General features: G+C 51.8%; 1 protein-coding gene across 1 annotated transcript in view; it reads right to left on the bottom strand.

Annotated features, from left to right (window-relative positions):
• TNR (tenascin R) overlaps nt 1–18,819 on the bottom strand; it is a 33,131-nt gene extending 14,312 nt beyond the window's left edge. The window contains exons 1-13 of the mRNA XM_032118116.1: nt 18,238–18,819; nt 15,091–15,567; nt 14,394–14,657; nt 13,474–13,589; nt 10,933–11,083; nt 7,661–7,930; nt 5,767–5,952; nt 2,989–3,078; nt 2,613–2,876; nt 1,691–1,960; nt 1,461–1,580; nt 826–969; nt 58–177 (exon numbers count right to left, since the gene is read on the bottom strand). Coding sequence (XP_031974007.1) covers nt 58–177; nt 826–969; nt 1,461–1,580; nt 1,691–1,960; nt 2,613–2,876; nt 2,989–3,078; nt 5,767–5,952; nt 7,661–7,930; nt 10,933–11,083; nt 13,474–13,589; nt 14,394–14,657; nt 15,091–15,567; nt 18,238–18,733 — 2,968 coding nt within the window. The 5' untranslated portion in view covers nt 18,734–18,819. The remainder of the gene's footprint in view (nt 1–57; nt 178–825; nt 970–1,460; nt 1,581–1,690; nt 1,961–2,612; nt 2,877–2,988; nt 3,079–5,766; nt 5,953–7,660; nt 7,931–10,932; nt 11,084–13,473; nt 13,590–14,393; nt 14,658–15,090; nt 15,568–18,237) is intronic.
• Between the last annotated feature and the right edge of the window lie 6,442 nt (nt 18,820–25,261).

Raw genomic sequence — 25,261 nt, 5'->3', positions numbered from 1 at the left:
CCTGGGCTTTGGGATGGCAGAGAGGTCAAGGCGAGCTGGAACAGAGCCCCGCTGTACCTGCATGGCGCGTAAGGATGAGGACATAGCTTTCCACCTCCGACAGCGGCGGGTTCCACTGCAGCAGCGCCTCGGTGGGAGTGATGTTGGTGGCCGTGACCCCCAGAGGGAAATCCATGGCTGCATGGGGGAGAGAGCCAGAGAGTCAGAAGCATTAGGAGACTGGACTATGAACTGGAAGGGCTCCTTGTGGCACGTGGTTCTATGTCCTGCCCTGCTGCCCAGACACGTGTGCCTGCACAGGAATTACTGCTGCCCAAGCTGGAGTGCAGAGATGTCATAGCTTGTGCTACTCTGCTACCTGGGCTGCTCTTCCACTGTTTTCTTGATGCACAGTCTGGCATGTTAGGGGTTTTCTTTAGGTTTTGAGGAGTCTGGGGATAGCAGAGGGTTTTATTTTTGCAGCAGATGCTGTTTGTGACAGGGCTTCCCCAGGGATTATTTCTGGAAACCTGTACTCTGTTCAGGAAAGGTTGTCATGATTGCCCAGCATCATGTTTCTGGCTTCCCTGGGCCTGGTACACAGCTTTATCACTTTTACCCATGACTACCCATGAATATTTGGGATAAACTTTGCTGAGACATACTTCAAAAGCCCACACTGAGCCCTTGTGAGCCCTGCTTATCATCTCCAGCTTGCATCTGGCTGGTGTGAGGTCCAGCTTGCCCTCAGACACCTGAGTATTAGTGTAAGCAGGGACTGCCAGCCCTGCCCAGGGCTGGACCTGACACTGTTTGATTGTTCCCTGCCCACCAGAAGCTCCTCACCTGTGTACGCAGTGATGGAGGCCAGCTCGCTCTCCTCGTGGCCCCGCACGCTCTTCACCCCGATCTCGTACTTGGTGGCAGGCTGCAGGTGGAGGAGGGGGTACTCGGTGGCATCCCTGGAGATGGCCATACTGTCTGTCCTCCCTGCAGACATGGAGCCAAGAGCTTTGACATCACGGCTGGCCCCATCCCTGGGGCTCAGGAGGGGCTTGGGAGGGGATGGCAGGCCCACAAGACATTGGAGGTAACTGGGTTTCGTGCCTGCGGGTGCACTCCTGCGTGCCCATCACTCTGCTGGCAGAGCATAGACAAAACTGGGCCCAAGGGAGATGAGGTAGTGGGAGTGGGTGAGGGAGGTGGGATTTTATGATTGAGCCCCGAATTTAACCGTCTCTGGGGAGGGCACACTGCTGGGGGCCATTCCCTGTGCCCCTCTGTGCCGAGCTGGCTGCAGTGCTCCCTTCCCATGCTCACCCCAGACACCCCAACCTCTGCCCTGTAGCCAATCCCAGTTACTTGTCACTTTGCCCGGAGCACTGGGATGCTGCCTGGGCGAGGATGCTCGGGCCAGCAGATGGAGGGAGGGTTGGCAGCTGTGAGCTCAGGGCACGAACAGGAGCAGTCTGGCCTGTTACCTTCAGCAGCACGGTAGGATAGTCTGTAGTGGTCGAAGGCAGCGATGGGAGCACTCCAGTAGACCATCATGGACTCCTGGGTGACGTTGCCCACCCTGAGGTCCTTCGGTGCATCAATCCCTGGTGAGATGGAGCACAAAGGAAAGCTGTGGGAGGCAGGTCCACTCGCCGTCCCCCTGCCTGCCCTCCCCGGTGCTGTCCCGTGCCTGGCGGGGGGTGTCCCGTGGTACCTGTTGTGATGGAGCCCACGACAGGCTCGGAGCTGATGGTGCCGTGCACGGCCACCAGTGACACCAGGTACTCGGTGGATGGCTGCAAGCCCGTCAGGGTGGTGTGCCTGTGGGTGCCATCCAGTGTGACCTGCTGTGCCGCCTCCTCCTCGTCCCGGGGACTGTAGGTGAGGATGAGGCGGTCTGCTGGTGGGGATGGGTCACTCCATGTGACGTTCACACTGGAGGATGTCAGCTGGGAGAAGTGCAGCTGTGAGATGGGCCGAACACCTGGAAGATGGAGAGGAGAGATGCAACCCCAACCATCTGCAGATCCTCACCTCCACGTTTTCCCCAGGGCTTGAATGGGAAATACTTAAAAGAGGTGGCAAAGCTGAAGATCTGGGCTCTCCATTGATCTGAAACTCTGCTGGGATCAAGAGGCAGAACCAGGAGGGGAAAAGTGGTGCTTTTCTCAGCTCCACCTGTAAACATCCTCCATCCCAGACCCGCATGGTGGGTGATGGAACTGTCCCACCTCAGATAGTATGTGCTGTCTGCACTTCATGACTGCAGACTTTTCAGCCAGAGGTCCTTGTGAGGTCCCCCAAGGCTTCAATTCCTCTTCTTATGGACACACAGGCCACCCTGACCACAGAGGACAGCAGAGGGCTGTCTGTTTCCCCCTGATCCTGTCTTGTCCTTTTGGGAACCTCCAGCAAAGCAAGTGTGTTCCGTGCTGCTGGCCAAAGGGGTTGTGCCACCACACTGGTAGAGCCATCCTCCTTTGGAGGTCAACAGACCCGCTCCTGTGTGGACACACAGACCCCAGCTCTCATCCCCATCACCACCTCAAGGGTTTTGGTGCCAGGGATGCAGTGGGCTAGCAGAGGAGCCAACAAGGTCTGTGCCCTTGTCCCCATCCCAGCTTGTCTTTCTCTACCTGTGAAGGCATCCACGGTGGCCTCCAGGCTCTGCTGCCGTCCCCTCTCAGCGATGATGGAGATGGTGTACTCTGTCCCAGGCTCCAGCTCCGAGAGGGTGAGCTGCGACTCCTCCCGGGACACTGTCACTTCGGAGGCCATTCCTGAGGCGGGGGTGAAGGTGATGCGGTAGTGGTCGATGGGACCCATGGCTTTGGTCCAAGCCAGTGAGATGGACGTCTCAGTGGAGGCTGTCACCAGGAGGTCCCGGGGGCTGTCAAGCTCTGCAGGAGAGGGTTGGTGCAGAGCTTTGTCCCCATGCACAGACTGTCCCATGGGGGCATCTGAGCCATAGGAGCCAGCTGTGCTTCGAGCAGGCAGTGGGGCCAAACTCACCAGTCCTGGCATTCATGGTCGCTGGCACACTCTGCTGGCTGTCCATCACGGCTGAAATCCCGATGCCATACTCTGTTCCCGGCACCAGATCTACCAGGGAGTGCAAAGAACATGAAGGGGTTTGAGAGCAGCACCTGGCAGGGTGACCTTAGGGTGCGCCCCCTTCTTCCACCTCCCACAGGTGGGGACAGGGGAGGACCCTCCAGAGCATCCCTGGGGCTAGCAGCTCTCCCACAGGTCAGTCAGTTCCTCTGCACATTGCAGAAGAGCTGAGCCTTTTAAAAAAGCCCTGTGGTTGCCTTTGGATAGGGAATTTGGATTATTTTAGCTCAGAAATGAGCCATTTTTAAAAGTTGTTGCTGAGGTCTGCTGTAATTGCTGGCAGTGAGACAGAAGCTCTTGTGTGTGTGAGCTGAGATGGGAATGATAAAATAGCTATATTTTCTTCCAAAGTGATGCAACATCAAATATTGTCACAGGGCTGGTGTCTTGGAAGGAAATAAATTATGCAGAATAAATGAAATGCACATGAATTGGGAAAGGTGCAGTCTTTCTGGGAGCCAAATCAAGCCCTGTTCCTTGGGGTGGACATATCCTGAGATGCCTCTCTCAAGGAACTTGGGAATTGAGCTCATCCAGCTCCTTTCCTCTTGCACTGCTTTATCTCCATGGGGTATCTCTTGCCTCTGCCTGTCGCTTCTGCTTGGCTGCTGGTGGCTTTATTCCCCTCTTCCCTGTGCTTCATGATCTTTCCCACAAAGTTAGAAAAAGCCATAAACTCTCCAGCTCGGCCTCACCGTTCCTTGCCCAGGGGCAGCATCCCCTGGAGCCACCAAAACCTTTCCCAGGAGGTCAGGAGAGAGGGATGCTCTCCTTCCCTGCTCTTCTCTTGCTACAGTCCATTCTTGGTAGGGATGATGGGGAGAAGATGGACCCCCTTGGCCCTGCTCAGTTAAGTGTCAAAAGCATTCTGGAAAGAAGAGCCTGGCAGAAGGGAAGGAGAAGGAAGAAATGAGCAGGAGGACATAAACCTTTTCTCTCCCAGATCTTTTGGGAAGAGCAAAATTATGGTAATTTCTGTGCAAATGCTGATTTTTCAGAGAGACTATGGCTAGGGCCAGGCTTGCTGCACTTTTAAGCTTAAATCTTTGATAAACCCTGCTCAGTACCATACCTCACTGCAGGTAGATGAGACTGGCTGAAAGAATTGCTGGTTGCTTTCAAAGCATGGATCCCACCAGGCCCTGCGTGGCTGGAAAAAAACCCCAATGGGTTTTGCACCACATCCAGCAAGACTGGAGGACGTGGCTACTCTGTCTGTAATGGAGCTATGGGAGAGGCTCATGTGCTGTCCACACTATGATTATTGTAGCTTTTTTTTTTTGGCTAGCAGAATGGTTTTTTTGGTTATTTTCTGCTATGACTAGATTTTTTTTAATTGGTTTGTTTGTTACATAGCACCCTGGGGACTGGAAGCAATGCACTTGGTGGAGGCACTATATAAAAATCACTCTCTACAGCTGACTTAAGAATCTGCATCTCTGCAGCTTGCTCTGGTGGGGTTTCTTGCAGCCTTGCCTGAGTCTGGCAGAGCCTTGGCAGCTTTTTTTAGTTTTATTGAGAAAAACAAGAGACTTTAGGCTGCCACATACTCCAAGGCAAGCTCAAGTCAAGCCATGGATATCATCACAGTGTGTGTCACTGGGGTAGTGTAGTACCTCTGCCCAAGGAGGGGGATTTGGCCCATTTTTAATGCTTCTTCTCACCTAGAAAGCCAATAAATGTCGTAAAGGAAAGCTAGCAGGAGTCCAGCACTGTGATCTCATCCTGCTTCTCCACACGCATCCTCATCACGAACACAGAAGAAACCAGCCCTAACGTTTTTCTTCTTTCTGCATTCCGCACTTTTCAAGGTAACTGCTCTGATTGCCTTGCTGCCCTCCAGCCTTTCTCATGACTGCTGCTGTGCCTGTAACTTAACTTCTGACTTTCCCACTGGACTTTCTCCTATAACTCCATACGGCAGATTCCTGAGCCCTTGAAGGTCCTAGGAAGGCAGACATGGAAGAACCTGGTGTCCTGCCATACTGAAGAGCTTCAAGATGAATGAGAGAACATTTTTGCATATAATTAAGTCTTTTCTCTGCTCAAAATATGCCACCAGAGCAGCAAATCCGTAAGGCAAGCAGTTCTAGTCAAAAAACAAGGAAACCACATCTCACATGGTGCTTTATTGTGCTGCTGCGTAAGGTGTTTGGGGCTTTCCTGGCAGTGGGAGGTGGGTGGTGTTTGCAGCCCCTCTGCTGGCCTGAAAAATGTACCACTTAAAGGACTTGCTCAAAAATAGTATCTCTAGATTTGGGTCTGCTTTGAGCCCAGTTTGGAAAAAGGCAAAAAACTCGGCCAGCCTGGCTCCCCATCACTGCCCACGGGGCATCATCACCAAACAAGCTCTTTCCAAACAAAAAAGAGAAGGGTGAAATAATATTTTGCTGTAGATCAGCCTAAACAGGCTTCTTCCCATTCCTCACTTTGCTCCTTGCCAGCTCTATATGCCACCTGGACAGATCCTTGCATTACTCGGAGGTGTAATGGGGAAAATGGGCTGTATCCCAAGGAAAACCTTCTCTCCGGTAAACAGCAAACCCCAAAACAACCTCAAACGCGTGCCAGCATAAGGGCAACTGAGTATTGGTGCTGATTTGGGCTCTCCATTGCCCTGCCTGCTTGAGAGGAGGAGGACGAGGGGGGAGGAAGAGCGCATAGGTGCGTGCATACCTGCGAGGGTGGCCCGGGTGGTGGGGCCGGTGTGGCGCGGCACCAGGACCTCGTGGTAGTGCTCCCCGGCCAGGGTGCTGTAGACCACCCTGTAGCTGTGTGCCTCGGCCTCGCTGTTGTCCCAAGAGAGCTCGAGGCTGCCGGGGCTCCGCGAGCCCACCCGCAGGTTCTTGGGAGCATCGATCTCTGCGCAACACAAGGGAGAGAGGCACCGTCTCACCGCTGGGAACGCACCCTCCACCCACGGGTGGCACCTGGGTGGGACAGCCGCGAGGTCCCGCACGCGGACCCTCCTCCCCAGGGGACGGCCTGGCAGGAAGGGCTGGCACATTTTCTCTCGCCTCCTGCTCAGCACAGACTGGGAGATGTCACCCAGAAGAGTGACACAAATGCTGGGGCATTCGCAGCATCCTCAGCAGGTTGGTTTGGCAGCTAATCCCATGTTCTTTCAAAAAGAAAACTCTTTTCCCCCATATTAGAGCAAAAAAACCTGAGGCACTGTGAGTAAGAGAAAAAGGGCTCTGTAGTAGCCATGCATTGGCCTGAACTGCTCTTAGAAGAAAACCCTGAGCATCTTTACAGGCTCGTTCACACTCAGACATTGTCCAAAGGGTTTCTTTATTGGTGCTGCTGAGGCTGTGTTCCGAATCTGCTCTGGTTTGCACAATAAACGCCTCTGGTGAGCAAGGGGTTGGGGCTGGGCACCAGCGAACGGTGGGCAGTGGTGATGGATTCAAGTCTGGGGGGTGTTTTTTATGTTGCCTTTTAGAAATAAAGCGAGGAAGGCCAACGCAGCAAATCAGTTGGGGCAAGCATCTCGTCCGAAGTATTTATCTATAGAGATACGTACACACACAGTTCACGTACCACAGTTATTATAGCAGGAGCCTCATATCCACCAGTAATGTACAGGACAATTTATATGCCATAAACCAGCACGGAAATACACGCTCTGACTCCTCCTTTATGGCACAGTAAATTAAACCCATTAGCTATCTGCAGGCTTAACATTAATTAAAAGTTTTACCGACCAGTTAGGGTGTTCAGGGAAGAGATATAAAATAAGATAACCATCATGTTTCTGGCTGTGCTGGTTTCAGCTGCTTGGCTGCTGATTCCTTGGTCAAGGCACCTGCTTTGGCTCTTGATGCTGAGTGGGAGTGAGTGTCACCTTGAATTCAGACCTGTGCTGAGCGTTTTGGTGCTTTCCAGAGTGGTGCGTTGTGCTATGGGTGCTCTTAAGGATGTAAACTGCCAAATTCTGGAGTTCTAAGCTGTGGGTCTGAACGGGCACTGGAGCTGGTGGGGATGTGTGTCCCAGGCTGCAGCAAGACAGGGCCAAGATGGGGTTGGCTTGGGGTTTTATCGTCTAAATATGGGGGGTTGAGCCCATCCATGCCTTGTCACTGGCATCTGGGATCACCTGGCCTGCCCTGAGGCCCATTAGAGCACCTCTGTGGGGCACAGGGCAGAAAGAGGACATTTTGCACTGGAGGTTTAGTGGCTAAACAGAAGAGTAGGCACTAGCAGTGGGGGGGGGCAGAGGGCAGTTTTAGGGTGTGTATTTTAGGGTGAGCTGAATCATTTGCTCTGCCTCGCTCTGTGATAGTATGCAAGGCACCTGCATTCAGGAGTCTCCATTCATACCTGCATCTTAACCCACTGTGTTTTCATTCCCCTCCTTCCTCCTAGCACACCACATTAAACCCCAGCTCACTTGTGCCAGGGGAAAAACAGGTATCACGAAACCCCAGACGCACAAACCCCTCAGTTTTTCTCCGGATACGTCCTCGTTGCAGGACAGCGCATCTGCAGATGGCAGCGAGCCGCCTGCCCGTGCTTTCCAGAGGCTCAAAAATTCACACCAGATCTCCCAGCAAGGCCAGCTAGCTACCTGTGGTGAACTGGGCAAGGGCCGGCCGGCTCTCGTTGGCACCCCGGAGGGCGCTGACGGCGAGGTGGTAGCGGGCGCCGGGGCGCAGGGCCTGCAGGGAGTACTGGCTGAGGGGGGGCTGCAGGCGGAACGTGGTCCTCCCGCCCTCCCCGTCCGCCAGCCCGTACTTCAGCAGGATGGCGTCCACCTTGGCGCGCGGCGGCGTCCACTCCACGAAGGCCACCGTGTCGGAGACATCCCGCACCAGGATCTGCGTCGGGCCATCGATGACTGCGGAGGAGGGGGGGGAAATGGGCACCTGTTATTTCGGGAGAGTTGGATGGGGAAAGGTGGAAGCTTTGGGGACACCAAGCTTCAGGGATGTCTCAACCTAACCTTCAAGGTGGCTGGAGTTAGTACTTGGGGACAAGGGAGAGAGGTGGCATGGCCAAGAGACATGACCCTGACCCCAAGGTACTTAGGAGGTTTGGTCCTCGTGGGTTCCCAGTTCCTTGTCCCAGTCTCCTGGCTCTTTCCTGAACCCTCTCCACTTTCTGTGAGCACCAGAGCAGGACCCAGCAGCACTCTCACTGGCACCCATGACAGCTACAGTGCAGCTCATGCCCTTCTCTTGAGCTGGTTGTCGGCAATAATTCTTCCTTGGCTTTTTAGGGTGATGTTTCCCAGGATATAAAACTCCTATATCTAACTGCAACACACTTTCTTTGCTCTTAGATAGCTGCTTGTACTTTTGCATTGAAAAATATGTAATTTTCCTTTGTGCCCAACTCTTCAGACTATCCAGACAACTTTTACTGATGATCTTCTACTCAATTTACTCTTTCCGAGCCTTTCCATCATTGGCAAAATTTACCAGCAACAATATTATGTCTTTTGAAAAGTGTTGACAATGTGTTAAATAACATGGGTGCAAGGACAAAATCCAAGCATGGAGAACTGAGGAATGTCTCTAGAAATGTTCCTGCTTTGGTGCCAGCTCCTGGTTTGTCTTTAAACTGAGGGATCAGCTCATAAAGCTGTTGGTGGCTTGGCAGTGGGAAGAGAGGAGAAAACGCAACTGCTCTGGTAAGTCTTCATAACTAGCTGGGTGTGGGGCTATGGTGGGTGTCCAACAAAACCTCTCAGATAAAAGGTTTTTAGCTAAATTCATACCAGGGATCTACTGGGAGACCCTTTTGGATATTTCTGCTTCTTTTTTTGCAGAAATTTGGGCCCTTCCTTCCTCTACATCCTCCAACACTCAGCCTGGGCTCAAGCCTGGCTGATGGATGCTTTGAGTCCAGCAGGACTTAACCCCTACATGAAGGGATGGAGGGATGGATGGATGGATGGATGGATGGATGGATGGATGGATGGAGGGATAGATGGAGGGAGGGAGGGAGGGAGGGAGGGAGGGATGGATGGATGGATGGATGGATGGATGGATGGAGGGAGGGATGGATGGATGGATGGATGGAGGGAGGGATGGATGGAGGGATGGAGGGAGGGAGGGAGGGAGGGATGGAAGGAGGGATGGATGGATGGATGGATGGAGCAATGGATGGAGGGATGGATGGAGGGATGGATGCATGGATGGATGGATGGATGGATGGATGGATGGAGGGAGGGATGGATGGAGGGATGGAGGGAGGGATGGATGGATGGATGGATGGATGGATGGATGGAGAGATGGAGGGATGGAGGGATGGATGGAGGGATGGAGGGAGGGATGGATGGATGGATGGATGGATGGATGGAGAGATGGAGGGATGGAGGGATGGAGCCAAGCCTCCCCATCACTCCTGTGCCATGGCAGCTCTCACGCACGAAGCCTGCTGGGCAGCCCTTTTATCACTTCCGTGATTACAAAGTGAGTGAAAGAGCCCACTTTGGTTCTGTAATTCAGACTATACCACACCTACATATACCTAATATACTGCAGATATTAGGAAATGACAGGATATAACAAGGGTCTGCTGAATGCTGCACCTCAGCATTGGAAGTTCTGGGGGATGAGCACGTGGGCAAGGGTGGAAAGGACCAGGGAGGGTTAGAAAAAGACATGGGGGAATTTGGAGCAGTGAGGTGAGGTCTGGGAGCAAAACAGCAAAGGAAGAACAGCTGGGAAGCCCCGTGCTTAGGCAGGAGCTGGCTGTCCAGCTCCAGCTCCAGGACCAGCTCATGCATACCCTCAATCTCCAACTACTTCATGTTGTCCAGTCATCCAGGTGATCCCCATCTACTGGGCTGTGTGGCATGAACCTGTGCCTTTGCTGCTTGACCGTGGCACAAGGTGCTGAGGAAGAACGAGGGTGATGGGGATAAATCTCTGGGGGTGCTGCAGAGGAAGGCAGGCACGCCAGCACAGGGATGCCTTCACGGAGCAGAGATCTGCGAGCTCACCGCTCCGCCTGCACTCCCTGCAAAGGCCAGCCCCTGAGTTTGAAGTACCAGCCTCTATTTTTGCTGACTTCCGAGGGAAAGGAAGTTTCGGGCTTGACCAGGAGATGTCTCTATTAAGCCATGTCGAGCTGAACGCGGAGGCGAAGCGGGAGGAGAGGACTGTGCTGGGGAAGGTCGGACCTGCAGCAAACCACTGCTGGTGGAGCGACCCTCCCTTCGCTCTCACAGCTGCCTCGAATTACCACAACCCTCCGGCAGCTCCTTAAGTGCTGCTTCTTTCGGCACAGCTCAGATGGAGGGAGTAGACATCTGCCTGGCTTTCAAGGCAGACTGCAACAGACCCGGTGTGAAGAGCCTCTTCTTCTCCATGAGCTCTGCCCATCACTGCATCTCCTTCAGCAAGAAGACCCAGTTGAATTTTCTCTGGTCTACAGGATGGACCAGTGACTGGGCAAACAAACTGGTTAGGAAGGGACGTGCTGTTGCTCCTGGCTCTCTGCCCTGCTGCCTGATTTCCACGAATAGGTGGGATTTGAGGGCATTTAGTGGCACAAAAGCGGGTGGGAGTTTTAATCTGTTATATATGAGCAAGTAATACATTTGTAGATGTATTTCTTGAGGGCATCCAGCCTCCAGATATATAATAAAAACAGAAGTGAGTCTTCACTCCCAACCCATTAACCTCGCCACAGTTTCTGCACTTGTGGCAATTTAGGAGATAGAGGGACAAAATACTGCATGAAGAAGCTGTTGCTGCAATGTTTGGGCACCCGGGTGCTGCTAATTTCATCCCTGCCCATGCAGTGCCAGCTGCTCTTGCTGATGGGACTTTTATTTTTGGGACCAAGCCCAGGGCACTGTTGTGCTGCCCCCAGGTCAGGCTCACTCACGGGTTGAGACGCTGTCGGAGGTGGGAGGGCTTCTGGCTTGTTCCTTCAGGGCCACTACGGTGACGGTGTACTCTTCTCCCGGCTTCAGGCCCGTCTGGTTGAAGGTGGTGACGGTGCTGGGGAGCTGGGCGATCACTCCCCCCTCATTATTCTGTCAGGGAATGAAATAAGCATTAACCCTCCCTCACAAACTGGTGGTTTTGGGGGAAGACTGATGCATGGAGAGGAGGTGCCCCCCATCCTTCCACGGCCCGCTCTGCATCCCCAAATCACATTGTCACCTTGGCACATCCCACCGTGGGGGTGCAGAAAGCGGGGGTGAAGTCACCCACGAAGCGTGGAGCACTCGTGATGTTGGGCTGAAAACCCTGCCCATCCCTCCTCCCTCCCCAGCTTCTATGTTTTGCCATTTGTGCCTCTGCTGTTCTCCAGAAGAGGGAAGCTGATAAAACCAAAGCCTTGGCTAGACTTGTTTTCCCTGCTCTTCAGGGGCCCGGAGCCTTCTGTTGTTGATGTATAGGGATGAAGCTGGGAGGTCTTTATTTTGCCATCCCCTGCTTTTTAACCATCTTTACACTCCTTTATACCTTGCAGTTTTGCCCTGAAAAACTGCAAGGCTTTAAACAACTGCACATGTCACCTTTCCTGCCAGCATTTGGACAAAGGATCTTTTCTTGCTGCTGTCTTCCCTAATAATATGCTAAACAAACCTTTGCACATAACTCTCAATACACATTCATCTCTTTTCTCATTAAACAGGAAATCTTCCATTTTAGCCATCAATTGCCATTTTTCCTTTCCTAATTTTCTTTGCTAATTCCGTCTTCTCTTTGTCTTTTTCCCACCCCATCCCTGGTGCAGGCAGCAGATGGGCAATCCTGCCTGACCCAGCTTTAGTAGGGGTGAGAGCATCGTGGAGACCATGGAAGGAGAGTTGCTTTGCAGGAAGCTGCAAGCATCCTCGTTGGGCTGCTGAGGACCAAATTAGCATCTTCTCACCCAGTTTTTGGGGAGACAGGGAGGTCAGTTTTTCTCACAGAGGTTGTGATGCTGCAGTTGCAACTGCTGTTTTTAGCCTTTGGGAATAGGTTTTGGGTTTGTTTGAGGTGTGGCAATGTTTTGGCATGTGCCCAAGCAAGCATTGCTTGCAGGGCAGTGAAGGACACGGCACCCTCTGCCTAATTTTAGGGGAAAAGCCGATGATGGAGACCCAAGAGAGGCCAATTTTGGCAGCTTATGGGCAGGAGCATGACTGTGACTTTCTGTCTTGACTCATGGATTTGAGAACTTTAAAGCCCAGTGAGCTACATCCCTTTCCTGCCCAAGACCCAGCATCCAGGAACAGCCATCCTTTTGCATCTTACCTGCCTTTAAATCCCAAAATGCTTCCATGTATTTTTAAGTTTAAGCTTAAAAATGGAAAAGAGAACCAATGGTTTGCACTTATCTGCTTCAGGGGCATGCTGTTCAGCTTAATTCCTGAGTAACACAGCAATGTTTGAAAGAGCTATTTTTTCCTACCAAAAGCTTTTCTCTGCTGTTGCTATATTTTTCAGCTTTAATCCTGATGGTGACTGAAGATTATCCCAGGGTTTATACCTGCACTACCTGAGCTTCAACTTCTGACACGATTTGCATGTGGATGTAGCCAACATTGCACGAAGAATCTTCCAGCAACTCTTTGGAAATGAGAGAATCGAGTTATTTAAGGCATTCGGGCCCTTGTTTTGTGCTGTGCAATGATATTTCCTAGTTAAGAGCATTTAAAACTTTGGGGCCAAATTCTGCAGTTCTCTGCTGCCCAGAGCTGCCTTTGATCCCACTGAAGTTTTTGTACAAGTGAAAACATTATAATTGAGCCCTTAATCATCATTTCATTTACTGCTAGGGCTTGAATGCTCTTGTCAAGAGGCTCCATATACAATTGAAGCTATACTTATGGCTAAATGGTGTAGAAATTATGAATATAGATTGATCACTTGATGTACAATTTTTGTTGCTGCGCACAGAAAATACGAGGTATTTAGGGCAACATTTTTATCCTTTCCTCTTTTCTGGCACAATTTCTACCTGTTCATCACTGCAATTAAAATTCCATGGCTGGAATTAGCTGTGCGTGTGACTCGGGGATGGTGAAGGTTGTTGCCTGAGAGCCAGCAGCTGCTCGGTTTGATCCAGGCTGCTTTGGGGAGCTTAGTGTAGAGAGCAGGGCAAGCAAGAGGAGGAGGAGGAGAAAGAGTCATTGCAAAGGAGATGGAAGGGGAAAAGGGGGTGCAACAACAAGGGGCAGTGAGGCTGGAAGGTTTTTTTTCCCCATCACTGGAATTTTTGGGGGAAATTTCTTTGAGGACATGTATGTCTTGACACAAAAACTACTGGGGAAATGCAGGCTGGTGATGTTTGGGGATGCTGATGCACAGCACACAAATGGCAAACACAGGCTGAGTATTTTGGGAAGGGCATAAGTGGAAACTGATTTAGCATGCACTCCCTCGGTGCTTTCAGGGTGGCCCTGCAGTGCCGTGAGTGTGGCAGCAGTACCTTGGGAATGAAGCTGATCTCCCAGCCGTCGAAGGGGAAGGAGAAGGGCTCCCACTGCACCTCTGCCGTCGTCTCTGTGATGGTCTTGAACTTCAGCCCCTGCGGCGTGGCGAGGCCTGGAAGGGAGCAGGGGGTGGTGAGCAGAGCGGGCTGGGTGCACGCACGCTGTCAGTCCCCACCCTGCTCCCTGTGGGTGTTTGTTATCTGGGCAACAAAAATGGGGAACCTTTTGGTAACTGTTAGCAAAATTCCTTTATCCCCACTCCACGGGGGCTGGAGGGAAAAGAGGGAAAGACCTGGGCCTATGGACTCTGAGGCATCCTACTGCACTACGGTGTGAACAGAGCGAATGATGGGGCTGCAAAGGGGTGTCTGGACAGCTTCTGGTTTTCCCCTGCCCTCCGTATCCTTAATCTCCAAGAAACCTTCCTGGAGTTTGGCATTACAGCTTGATGCTCCTGTTTTCCTCTGTGCATCAGGGTCCTGGCCAGGACTGTGTTTCTCCTGATGCACAGCAGCATCCCCTCTTGCTGCACTATCCCCATATCATGGGGAGTCATCATGGGGATCATCCCTTCAGGAGTGGGAGGAGAACCTGTGACTTCTGTGTTATATTGTAGTATTTTCTCTGAGGAAAAAATACAATGTTTAAATGTTTAGGGCTGCATTCTGGGACCTTCACTCGAACTCTGAAAGCTTTTTCTTCTTTTTAGACATCCAGGTTTTCATCCAAACAGAGTCTTTCTGAAGAGGATGGACACATTTCCTCCTTTCCTATATCCCTATAAAGATAATTTTTTTTTTTTTTTTTGAAGACTCAAGTTTCTGCTGCTAGAAGGCTTTTATGGAAGAAGTGAGCCAGCTTGAGCTTCCCCTCTGGATACAGGGGTAGCAAACGACAAGTGCAGCAGGATACTTACTGGTCATCACCTTGGAGGTAACGGGGATGCTGAAGACATCACTGATGACTGCGTAAATGCTGACATTGTAGGCAACCCCTGGCTCCAGATCCGTGATGGTGATGCTGCTCCATTCCCCGGGCACCTGCTGCTGGAGCTGGGTGCCCCCGGGCACGGCGGGCTGGTACGAGACCACGTACTCGGTGGCTGCCCCGGGGCTGTCCCAAGCCAGCTCGATGGAGCTGTCGCTGACCCCCGTCACCCGCAGGTTTTCAGGAGGAGACACTGGTGGGAAGGGCAGAGGTAAGGAGAGTGTCAGGGTGTGCGTGGCTTGTTCTTCCACTGCTGTGGGAGGGTGTGGAGGCCTGCTGGTGGGACATGGGCACGGGCTGGGGGTTATGTGCTATCTGTGGTTGTATTAACAGCTAAAGCAAGGTAAAGGCTCGGGAGAACCTGTTGCACTACGTGTTTAGCCCCCATGCTGGGATGAACCTCACTGGCTTTTTGCTCACCTCCCAAGCTTTCATCCACGGTGTCTCTGGGGACAGGGATAACAGGGAGGTAGCCACACTGTGGGGCCTGGGCGGGTCCTAAGAGATGTGCTCTGCCGGGTATGGATTTCCCCCAGCCTTCATGGTGCTGCTATGGGACTCTGGGCACCTTGACACCCTTGCTTACACCCTCAAATCTGGCTCTCCGCACCCATCCCCCCCTCTACCTGCTGAGCAGTCCTGCCCTTCATAGCCGCTCTCGCAGACGCAGAGCCCGTCCCGGCAGAGCCCCCGGCCGCTGCAGGCGCTGGGGCAGTGCAGCCTCGCGCAGTCCTCGCCGGCGTAGCCCTCCTGGCACACGCAGGTGCCGTTCACGCAGCGGCCCCGGCCCGAGCAGTCGCGGGGGCAGCGCAGCTGGGAGCAGTCCTCCCCGGTGAACCCCTCCTCGCACACGCACTCGCCGTCCACGCAGAGCCCGCGGGAGCCGCAGCCGGCGGGGCAGCGGAGCTGGGAGCAGTCCTCGCCCCCGTAGTCGCTGTCGCAGATGCACTGGCCCTCCAGGCAGACGCCGCGGCTGGAGCAGCCCCGGGGGCAGCGCGGCTCGGAGCAGTTGCTGCCTGCCCAGCCCTCCATGCACACGCAGCTGCACGATTCCAGGCTGAAATTCCCGTGGCCGCTGCACTGCGGGATGTAATCCAGCTGCCCTGCAAGGATGCAGGACCGAGGGTCAGAAGCCACCGGGTGGGAGGTGGAAAAATGTCAGTTTTGGTCTTAGTTCAGCCCTCTGATGGGCTGGAGAAGGGGGGCAGGTGTGGGGCAAGGAGGGGATAGTCCTCCCTCTGAGCACGCCCAGCTCTGGGGAACTGATGGCTTTAGGGCTGAAAGGGGAAGAACCGGTGATACGGGGTCATGGTGGGGTTTGGGTGGATCTTTCCCTCGGGAGCAGGGGTCTCTGTAACCATGGGTGCCACCAGCCTTGCGGCGGGGCAGGTGCTCCCTTTGGTTTCTCTCCAGCTCAGCACTCAGTCGATAGGAACTTCCCTAGACCTCTTACTGGAAAAAAACCTTCCCTGACCAAACCCTCTGCACCAGCCATGACTCTGCTCTCACGTCTACCACTTCTCCTTTTCATAGAGGAGGGACCCCTCTCTGCTTTCTCCTTCTCCTGGAAGAAGTAGGTATGTACCCAAAGGCATTATCTTCATCCCTGTCCTGGTGAACCTGATCAAGGCAGAGCTGTTGGCTTTGGGCACACTCAGGTTGTGGGAAAGCACATGGGCTCTGTGGCCGGCAGCTCCAATGCCCTCTCTCCACCCGGCAGCCTTGCACAGGATGCTCTGGGGTGAGGAGGGAAGCATGGGCATGAAGGCAGCAGTCACTGACATTGCTAATGCTCCCCTATTTTGCCCCAAAACAGAGCCATTGCTCCAGCTAAGGGTGTATCCCAGGCAGGCTAATTTTTCCTTGCCGATCTTTACTGCTTTTCCTCACATGAACCAAGGAAGAGCAGAAATCCTTTCTGTGCTTCCTCCAAACTATGGGAAACCTTTGCACCCCAAAGACCCCCAAGCCCCAGGACTCTGTCCCCAGCTAAATTTTCCATCCTAGCTGAGCTTTCCGAGCAGCTCTTCCGATGGGGGATGTAGCAGATGCACGTGGAAAGCAGCTCGGTTACATGCTGTGCCAGACAGGCCCATTTGGGTTACTTTGCAGGACAATTCCCATCCAAACTGCAAATACTGGGAATGCCAGTCAGGATTTCTTCAGATCTCAGCCTCCACTTAAGTTACCAAAAGATGAGAGATGATGCTTGTAAGTGTGCTGGAGGAAAGAGGCTTTCCTTGGGGAAACGGGGTGGGGTAAGGATCCTGATCTCCTGTGCAGTGCAGTGAATTGAAAGCAACTCTGGTAAAAATAAATGAAATTACTCCAGTTTTAGCTCGCTGCATCTGTGATGGGAGTGGGGACTCCACCAAGTGATGAATGTTTAATGGCACTGTCTGCCTATGTTGCAAGTAACCCAAATAGGCCCATCAGAGTTTCAAATTAATTCCTTTAAAACAGGTTTTTCCCATAGCATTTCCTACGTGATTTTAACCCTCACTGTGCACAGACTGGTGTTTTCTGTTTTGTCTTAGTTATTAATGCAGCTCATTAATGTGGTATTGGCAGAGATGTGGGCTGAACCCATGGCTGGGAATGCACTGACTTCCCCTGACCACATGATGGATGCCAGCCCAAGCCACCCTGCTGTGTGTCCATCCTTGTTTCTCCCTCCCTGACCAACACACCTTTGGTGGAACTCTTGACCTGAGCATTTTAATGCGTCCTACACATAGAGGTGTTGGGGTACCACTGGAAAAAAATCACACTAATAGCTGCAAAACTTTAAAAAAAATACAGTGAGTACTGGGGGTAAAAGGGTTGCTTTTCATTTCTCTTCCTTCCTGTTGCTGCTCTTGGTGTGAAAAGCAGTTTTCCCCAGGAAAGATGCCCCGTGGTTCTCCTTGTTTAGTGTTTTCTTCCCTGCAAGGAGCCCTGGTGCATTGAAGCCACGAGCAGGGCTGGGCTGTGTTTGGGATGGATGCCCTTTGAGACAGCCCCTCTTCCTCGAGACAAGGAGAACTATCAGTATGCTGGCTCCTGTACCATGGAAATGCAGCTGCCAGCCCAAACCTTCCTGACCCATCTCATTTCAGCTGAATGCTGCTTTCCTGACCCTGAGGGACAGCTGAGGTGAAACAAGGGGCTGCCTTTAATGGAGACCTCTTGCAGGTCTCCCCAAAAGCACATCTTTTTATTCAGTTGAAATATCATGTTGATGGTTTTGTGCCTTTTTTATTGTTTGCATCTTTCATGTATTTTTTGTATTTTTTAATACTTTTTTTTTTTTTTTTAACTCAGCTTTTCAGATGTGTTCACTCCTCCTGCAGAGAAGATGAAGGTGCTTATTTCCAACTCCCATGGGGCTGCCTTCAGCCCAGGGACAGCTTAGGAGAGCAGCAGCCACATCTCTGCTCCCTGTCCCACAAGCAGTGGCAGATGTCTAAGAGTGTTGGAAGGACTGCAGAGCTTGGAGATCCCCCTGCTCACCCCCAACCAGCTGTAATTTCATCTGTAAAGGGGGTTCAGCTCTCTCCATTTTGCAGTGAGTGGGGCATGGGCACTCAAGTGACCAAAGCCCTCCCAGGGGTTTTCCTGCCTTAGAGGACTTAAAGCTAAGTTTTCTCACGAAAGCCACAGCCCCATCATGGGTGAACACTGGTTTTCCTCTGTCACCACGCTGAGTGGCACCATCAGGTTTTGTATTATTTCTCCTGCCTTTCTCTCAAGCCCTCAGTCCCCAGCAAGAGCTAACAGGATGGCATTACTACCTGTGGCTGTATTTTCTTGGCAGCAACTGGAGGTGCATTGGTCCCGGAGGATGGAGACCTCCCTCTCCAGCATCTCAATCCTGCTCAGCAGCTCCTGCAGGGATGGGAGGGAGGTGGAGCACTTGCAGGCCTGCTTGGGCATGTTTATCCTGTGGGTGAAGGTGACCTGGCTCTCGCTGTCGGAGGTCTGCTCCGTGTACTCTGCCAGCCGGTCGTCTTCTGAACTCACCTCCTCGGCCGAAGACTTGAACATGGATGAGCAGCAGCTGTCCAGAGGGATGTTGATGTTGTAGATGTGGTGGAAGACCATGGGCTGCTCTTTGATAGGTGGGCTGCAGTTGGCGAGGCCGCCTGCCTCATCCACCGCTGTCCTCTCAGCCGGCTCTGTTGTCACCTCCAGCCGGCACTCAAAAGGCTTGAGGACAGCGCCCAGCAGAAGCAAGCTGAAGCTGATGAGCACGTTCCTCAGGACCGGGTGTTCACCGTCAGTCCCCATTTTCCTGGGAGAGGGAAGAGCCTTCCAAGCCAGTCTTGGGCAGCCGAGAGTGGGGAGGATCTGGGAACACAGAAGCAGAAGAGCATGGTTGGTGTTAGGCTCGAAACTGTGCTCAGCATGTAAGGAGGCAGATGCTTCTTGCCAGTTATCTAGACACCAGTGGGGCCGACTTGACCCACGTGCAGTCCTGCTGGCTCTGGTGGAGCCTAAATCAACCCTGAATGGAACCCATGGCTGGTAGGAAGACCTTGTCATAGCCATTGAGCAGCGACAAAGACAGATTCTTGTTGCTACTGCTTTTTTATTTAGGAAACAGTTAATCTGGTACTATCAAAGCACCAAATACTCATCTCTGGGCCACTTCCCACGTCTTACTTTGCCACCCTCTGCCAATGCCATAACCTTGAGCAATTGCTGTCTCTTGTTTCTAATGGCTCTCCTGCTCTGGAGCTCCTCTCGAGCTCCCTGGGTAACATCCCTGCCTCCCCCATTACCCTGCTGCTGAATGAAAATATGTTTGCTGGTTTCTCTCCAACAACACCTGGGGCTCCTTTGGTAGGGTCTCTTTTTTACCCCGGTTTTAGGAAAAGCGAGAAAAATGGAGATAACTCCGCAATGAGGTGGCTCTGACCATGCTCACAGGAGACAGGCTCTGTAAGTGGCAATTTGGGGGCTGCATTCTCAGACCCTGACTCCATCAAGTGCTTCCCTGCCTTCTGGGCTCTCCACTGGCTCCTGGGTGGCCCTGGCTGACCCACGGAGAGACTGCATAATGAGATGGCCATGACAGGGGAGGGCACAGGGACTAATGAACACCGGCTGCCTTTGATTGACTCGTTAATGTTCAAATCTCAGTACCCCCTCCTTGGCCTCTTGCTTGGCTTTTTGCCTGTGCTTGGAGTGGAAGTAATTGTGGCCAACTGCTCCGAGCCAGGCCAGGGCTTCAAAGGAAGACTCTTTGCAGGACTACAGGAGCAGCTTAGAGATGGGGAAATGAAATCCTTCCTCTCTCCCTATCCAGCCTGCCTCAAGAGGCAGGGCAGAGCCTGTTTGTGAGCACAACCAGATGGGGAGAGAAGGGTTCCGTGTGGATGCGGGAAGGAGGGAGTGGGAGATGGATGGTGGATAAAGCAGGGTGAGCGGATACACACGGAGATTGCTCGCTAATGACAGTGAGCAGGGTAGTTGGGTAGTTAACGACTCTGTAACCCATAGACCGAAAGCCATTCATTTGCTGGTACAAACTGCCAGGCTTATTGATCTGAATCTCTTTATCAGTACATTCATTACAGCTGCCCAGCTCTGCCTTCTGAGCGGCAAGTCACGGCATCCCCCTCCTGCCCCATAGGCAGGGTGTGATGCTGTGGGAGCTTTGGCATCCCTGGGGCACGGTGCCAGGGAGATTTCCTGTAATGTCACTGGTTGGGCTCTTAGCTGTGAAATGCTGAAAAGTCACCATGGTTCAGGCTGGCCCGAGCTCAAACCAGTCTGAATCCACAGGGCAGGGGGATACTCCTTGTTGCCCTCCAACCCAGAGCAGGCCATGCATCCCTATTAATTCTCAGCTTCTTCCCAGAGGCTTGGGCTGGCAGCTCTGAAGCCCTGCCAAATTTGTGAATGCATTCCTGAGCTCTGTCACCTCCATTCCCTATCTGGTCCTGCTCTGTCTCCTGCTCCTCGTGTCAACAGTTGGCTTTTCCCTGAAGGACCCATCACGGTGAGCTCAGCCGGGGGGCTGGGAGAGCTCTGGGGCAGCATGAGCGGTCTGACAGCTTGAGTCGTGTCTGCCTGGGAAGAGAAGTTGCATGAACATTCCTCCTTTGGGTTCCTCATTTTCCTGTGCTCCTGATGCTCCCCAGTCCAGCTCACACTGCAGTGACAGAACCACTAAAAACCATTGACTGGGGGAACAGATCCAGGACTGTGTATTTTTTTTCCCTCCTTCACAAGGAAAAGAAGCCAATTTCTATGGTCATTTAATGTGTAGAATTGGTTGCATTACAGCAAATTTATCTAGGTTGCTTTTAGTGTTTTTTTTTTTTAATTGCACCTTTGTTGTCCCCAAGTTCAGATAAAACTCCCAGCTGGTGGCCTTCTTGATGGCTTTGATCCCTTCATCCCTAGAACTGGCCTTGGAAAACCTCCCATCCAGGGCAGTGAAGGCAGCTTTGAGCCCGTCACTTTCCTGGTGTCTGATGTCAATGTCCTTCTCCTTCCTTTTCTGCTGGACTGGGACAATGCCTCTCCATCCCAGAATGCCTCTCTGTAACCAGGACAGGACAGCTGATCTCCAGTTGCCTCTGGCACAGCACAAGCTTGAAAGCTTGGGGCTGCTTCTGTATTTTACCAGAACTGGTTACCTTTGGTTTGTTTTGCTGCTTTTTCCCCCCCCTCCCCACAATCCCCCTGAAACATGGGGGTTTGAATTAAAGTTCAAATTAAAGAGTTATTACAGTTAATTATGAATTTTGGCAGGCATTGAGCTTTTGGCTCTACAGCATTTCAACTTTGGGGAGCTGTGAAAGAATCAATCTGCTGCAATTTCTCTGTAGTGCTCAATAAAAAATACGGAGAATACGAAGCTGAGAAAAATATTTGAGGGTTTTGCCAAACATACACCACAGCAAAGCGCTCTCCTTCCCTCCCCATCAGCCTCTCTCCATCCAGGATTTGTGCCTTATGGGCCAGCAAAGGAAGAAATATAAAAACCCTATTAAATGCACAGTGCATCCACCCTAATTATATATTTTCAGTTATTTTTACATTTTGCTGATGGGCTGTATCTGGGCGAGCAGCTTTGTGAGAACGACTGCAGAAGGGAACCTGAGTGTGTGGATGCTCGGAGCAGCTGCGCCGAGAAAGTCATTAATGCTGTGGCAGTGGTTTGGGGCGTGGAGGGGAAGAGCATCCCCCCAAAATGCAGCACCAGGTCCCCCAGCAGCATCTGCAGCCCCTTTTTTGTAACTCAGCAATGTGAATGTAGCAAATGCAAACTGTGCCCCAGGGGCTGCTGCAGGATGGGTGCAGAGACATCAGATCTGCACAACACATCTGGGTGTGTTGCCAGCAGTTTTGTCTCTGGCATTTTGCAGGGATGATTTAGTATTTGGATGGTCCAACAGTATTTCTACGTTCATGGCAGTTTTGATGAATTGCTTTGGTTAAAAAAAAAAAAAGCATTCAAATGTTGCCTGGAAAGATGCTTGAGAAAGGAAAATATTTGTTCCTCCAGCCAGGTACTGTGTATTAAAGTGTTTTAGAAGACACTAAAGATGTGAAGATGAAGTGAACATTTTGTTTTGAGTGAGAAGCCTTTTGATCTACCCAGAGCATACAGAGATGTATATGTGTGTATATATATTTATGTCCATTTACTGGCTTCCTTTTTGCTGAACACCAAGCCCTGCTGTTTGGTGCAGGTAACCAACTGGAAAATCGGATCTATTCGGAGTTCCAGCCCGTGCTCGTCCTTGATGCTGACCAACAAACCATCAAGAAGCAGTTAGCTGCCTGCTTCCTGGGCGTGGCAGAAGCAAGCAGGTCTTTGCTAGCACCCAGCAGTCCCTGAGCCGTGCAATTGGAGCTGTGATGTGTTCCCTGCTGGAGCACAACCGGCAGGAGTCGGACCTCTCTGATGGATTTGCTCCCACCGCTGTTGATGGAGGGAGTGACCCCAGAGTGTGGTGATGCAGGAAGCCTCCGAGTATTACTTGGACTTTTATGTTGGAAAGTGTCTTGCAGGTTTTCCATAAGCCAAAACCACCTGCAGATGGATGGCTTTCAAGGCTGCCAAAACCACGCTGGAGATAACCAAGCACTTAGTGCAGATGGTGCCTGTTCCATGGTATGGCAAGATGCAGCCCATGCAGCTTTCCTCTTGGTTCCACGGTATCCCTGACTGGCTTCCCAGCCTTAGGCTTTTCATTCCAAGGTGATCACACAGCTGGAAATCTGACATGGATTGCATTGCAAGCTCCAAATCCCAACTCCGGAGTTTTCTGGGGTCTCCAAAGTGAGGCTGCAGGACTCGCTGGTTTAGGGCAACTCATCATTCCCATCCATAGGCATCATTATTGCCTTGACACTGAAGTCTCTCCTGGGTGCTGTGTCCTTCAGCCGTGGCAGGTGTGATGTGTGCATGGCAAGGCACACGTTGTCAAGCACTGGCACCCAGGCAGGTGATGAATCACCGTCCTTGGAGGGAGTTTGGAAAACTTGTATATATGGTACCTGGGGATGAAGTTTCATGGTGGGCTTGGCAGTGCCAAATTAATGGCTGGACCTTGATCTTAGAGGTCCTTTCCAACCCAAATGATTCTAGGATTCTCAGACCCTATGGTGTGTACCTTGCTTTTGCTTTGCTTTGTGATTCAGCAAGAAACTCCTGTGATTTTCCTGTCCCACTGGAAAGAACTTGCGTTGCAGCAGCTGCTAACGAAGAAATAGTGGAAATAATTGGGTCAGCTCCCGAGCAGCTGAAACTGCTGCAAATTTGGTGTCACAAGACTGGTCTGCACCAGCAGGATCCTCCTGAGCAGATGCAGAGATGCAGCATGTCCTGCAGACCAATTCCCTCCTGCAGTTTTCTGAGGGGAAACAGCACTGGTGCTGAGTTATTACTGATCTACTGATGTGTAATTTGTCTGTTTACAAAGGCTTTCATTGCATTAGTTCCATGGGCAGAGTGAAAGTCCTTGCTATGTGCAAGCAAATGAAGCCCTCTCCCTCATCAACTCCTTCTGCACCCTCTGCTTAAGTGCAATACTTATTGTCCCTCTAAACACAGCCTGTAGCAGGATTTTGGGGAAATTAAAGGAGGTGGAGGTGCTTAGAGGAGCAAACCATCCACTGGAACAGTGGTTGCTTGAAGGCCAGATCCTGTGGACTCATGGGGCCGGAGCTGAGGACCAATGAGGAAACCTGCACCGTGCCAGAGAAACACAACCGAGTGCTTCCATTTCCATTCCATGCTGTCACCAAGCAGCCCTCAGAGAGGGAATGATTTTCACCCTGCTGACCAATGGCATGTTTAAGGATGAAATACTTTGATGCTTTTACTAGTTTTCCCTAACTCTATGCAGAATAAGAAATCTGTAGCTCTCCCGACTGCAAATTCTGCCAGTTTAAAAATTCGCACACACCTCTGTCATTGCAACCTACGTTAGGTCTCGCTTTCATTGCATATTCTTTTATTGAATTGCCATGGAATGTATCAATAGCCTCTATAAACTCCCACAGGAAAGCAAACAGTAGCTTAGTGCAGAGGTTTTGGGGGGAATCTCCTTTTATTTTCACATTATGAGCCTGGATCCAGCATGTCTGGCTTCACACCACCTCAACAGCTGCCTCCTGCCCGCTGCCCTGCGAAGTCTGGGAATCCCCAGGTTAAGTCTTATTTCAGCAAGGGTGCCAGCTCTAATCTGAGCCTATCCCAGCATTTTAAAGAGCACGTTTTGGTGCTGTCTTCATTTATATATATATATTTACAGGTACGCTATCAGCGCCCCATTCAAACCATGTTTAACCACATGCCACAAAAGAACACTTGCTCAGTGCAAAATTTGCTTCTGTGACTGGCTTGCAAAGGTGGGCACCTAATTTTATATTGAAGACCAAGGTGGGGGCCCAATTTAATAATGAAAGCTGTTGGCAGTGAGCTTGGTGTGGCCACTGCCTGTCCCTCTTCGCTGTTATCAGCCCCAGCGCGCCGTGGGCGACGCTGGGATGCAGCACAGGCTGCAAACACATGGTGTGCCACAGGACGGTTCATGGTTAAAGGCTTTCCTCTATTCTCCAACGCAAATCTAAAGACCTATAAACACCCAGAGTGTCCAATGTCCTGCAGGAAGGTGACCCATTCCCCTCTGGGTCCAGCGTTGCCTGAAATTCCAGCTCCTCGTGGGAGTTGCTGCCTGCTAACACTGAGCTCTTCCATACCAACTTGGGAGGCTGGACATGTGTTTTGAGTGGTGACAGGTGAGTGTTTGGTAGCCTGGCCCTTTGAGCATCAAGATTTGATGTCTGTTGGAGATGGCCTCGGCTGCCCTGCTGCCAGGACAGCCCTGTCCGTCGGGACTTCCTGCCTGTGAAAAGTCCTCACACCCTGCGCTTCACACCACATATTTATTCACACTGAGCTGTGAAATAAATCCCCCCTCAGCAGGCCTGCATGTTGCAGAAGGCTTTATTTCATCCTTACGTGGTGTCCCTGGCAGCTAAAGGAGTTTAACCAGGGAGAGCTGGGCGTGGGATAGCTCCTGCTGCTGTTCTCACCGGCACCCCCGTCTGCCCATAACGATGCTCCTGGGGTCATCACTCCTGCCCTGTGCCTGGGGAGAGTTTAACTTTCTGAAGAAAGATTTTGGGATGAGGACAGACCTTTCAAGAGACTAGCCTTCAGTGCTAAAGCTCTGCACTGTGTTCCCAAGCCCCACGATGGCCATTGTTCCTGCCCCGGCAGCTCCTGGAGCTCCGCTGAAGATGCTTAGAAGCTGTGAAGGAGAAATTAACTGCAATTATGGAGCATCG

Source organism: Corvus moneduloides, chromosome 9 (assembly GCF_009650955.1).
Source record: "Corvus moneduloides isolate bCorMon1 chromosome 9, bCorMon1.pri, whole genome shotgun sequence".
NCBI classification, from domain to species: domain Eukaryota; kingdom Metazoa; phylum Chordata; class Aves; order Passeriformes; family Corvidae; genus Corvus; species Corvus moneduloides.
The sequence above is the reverse complement of the archived record's forward strand: the minus strand, read 5'-3'. Positions and strand labels throughout refer to the sequence as shown.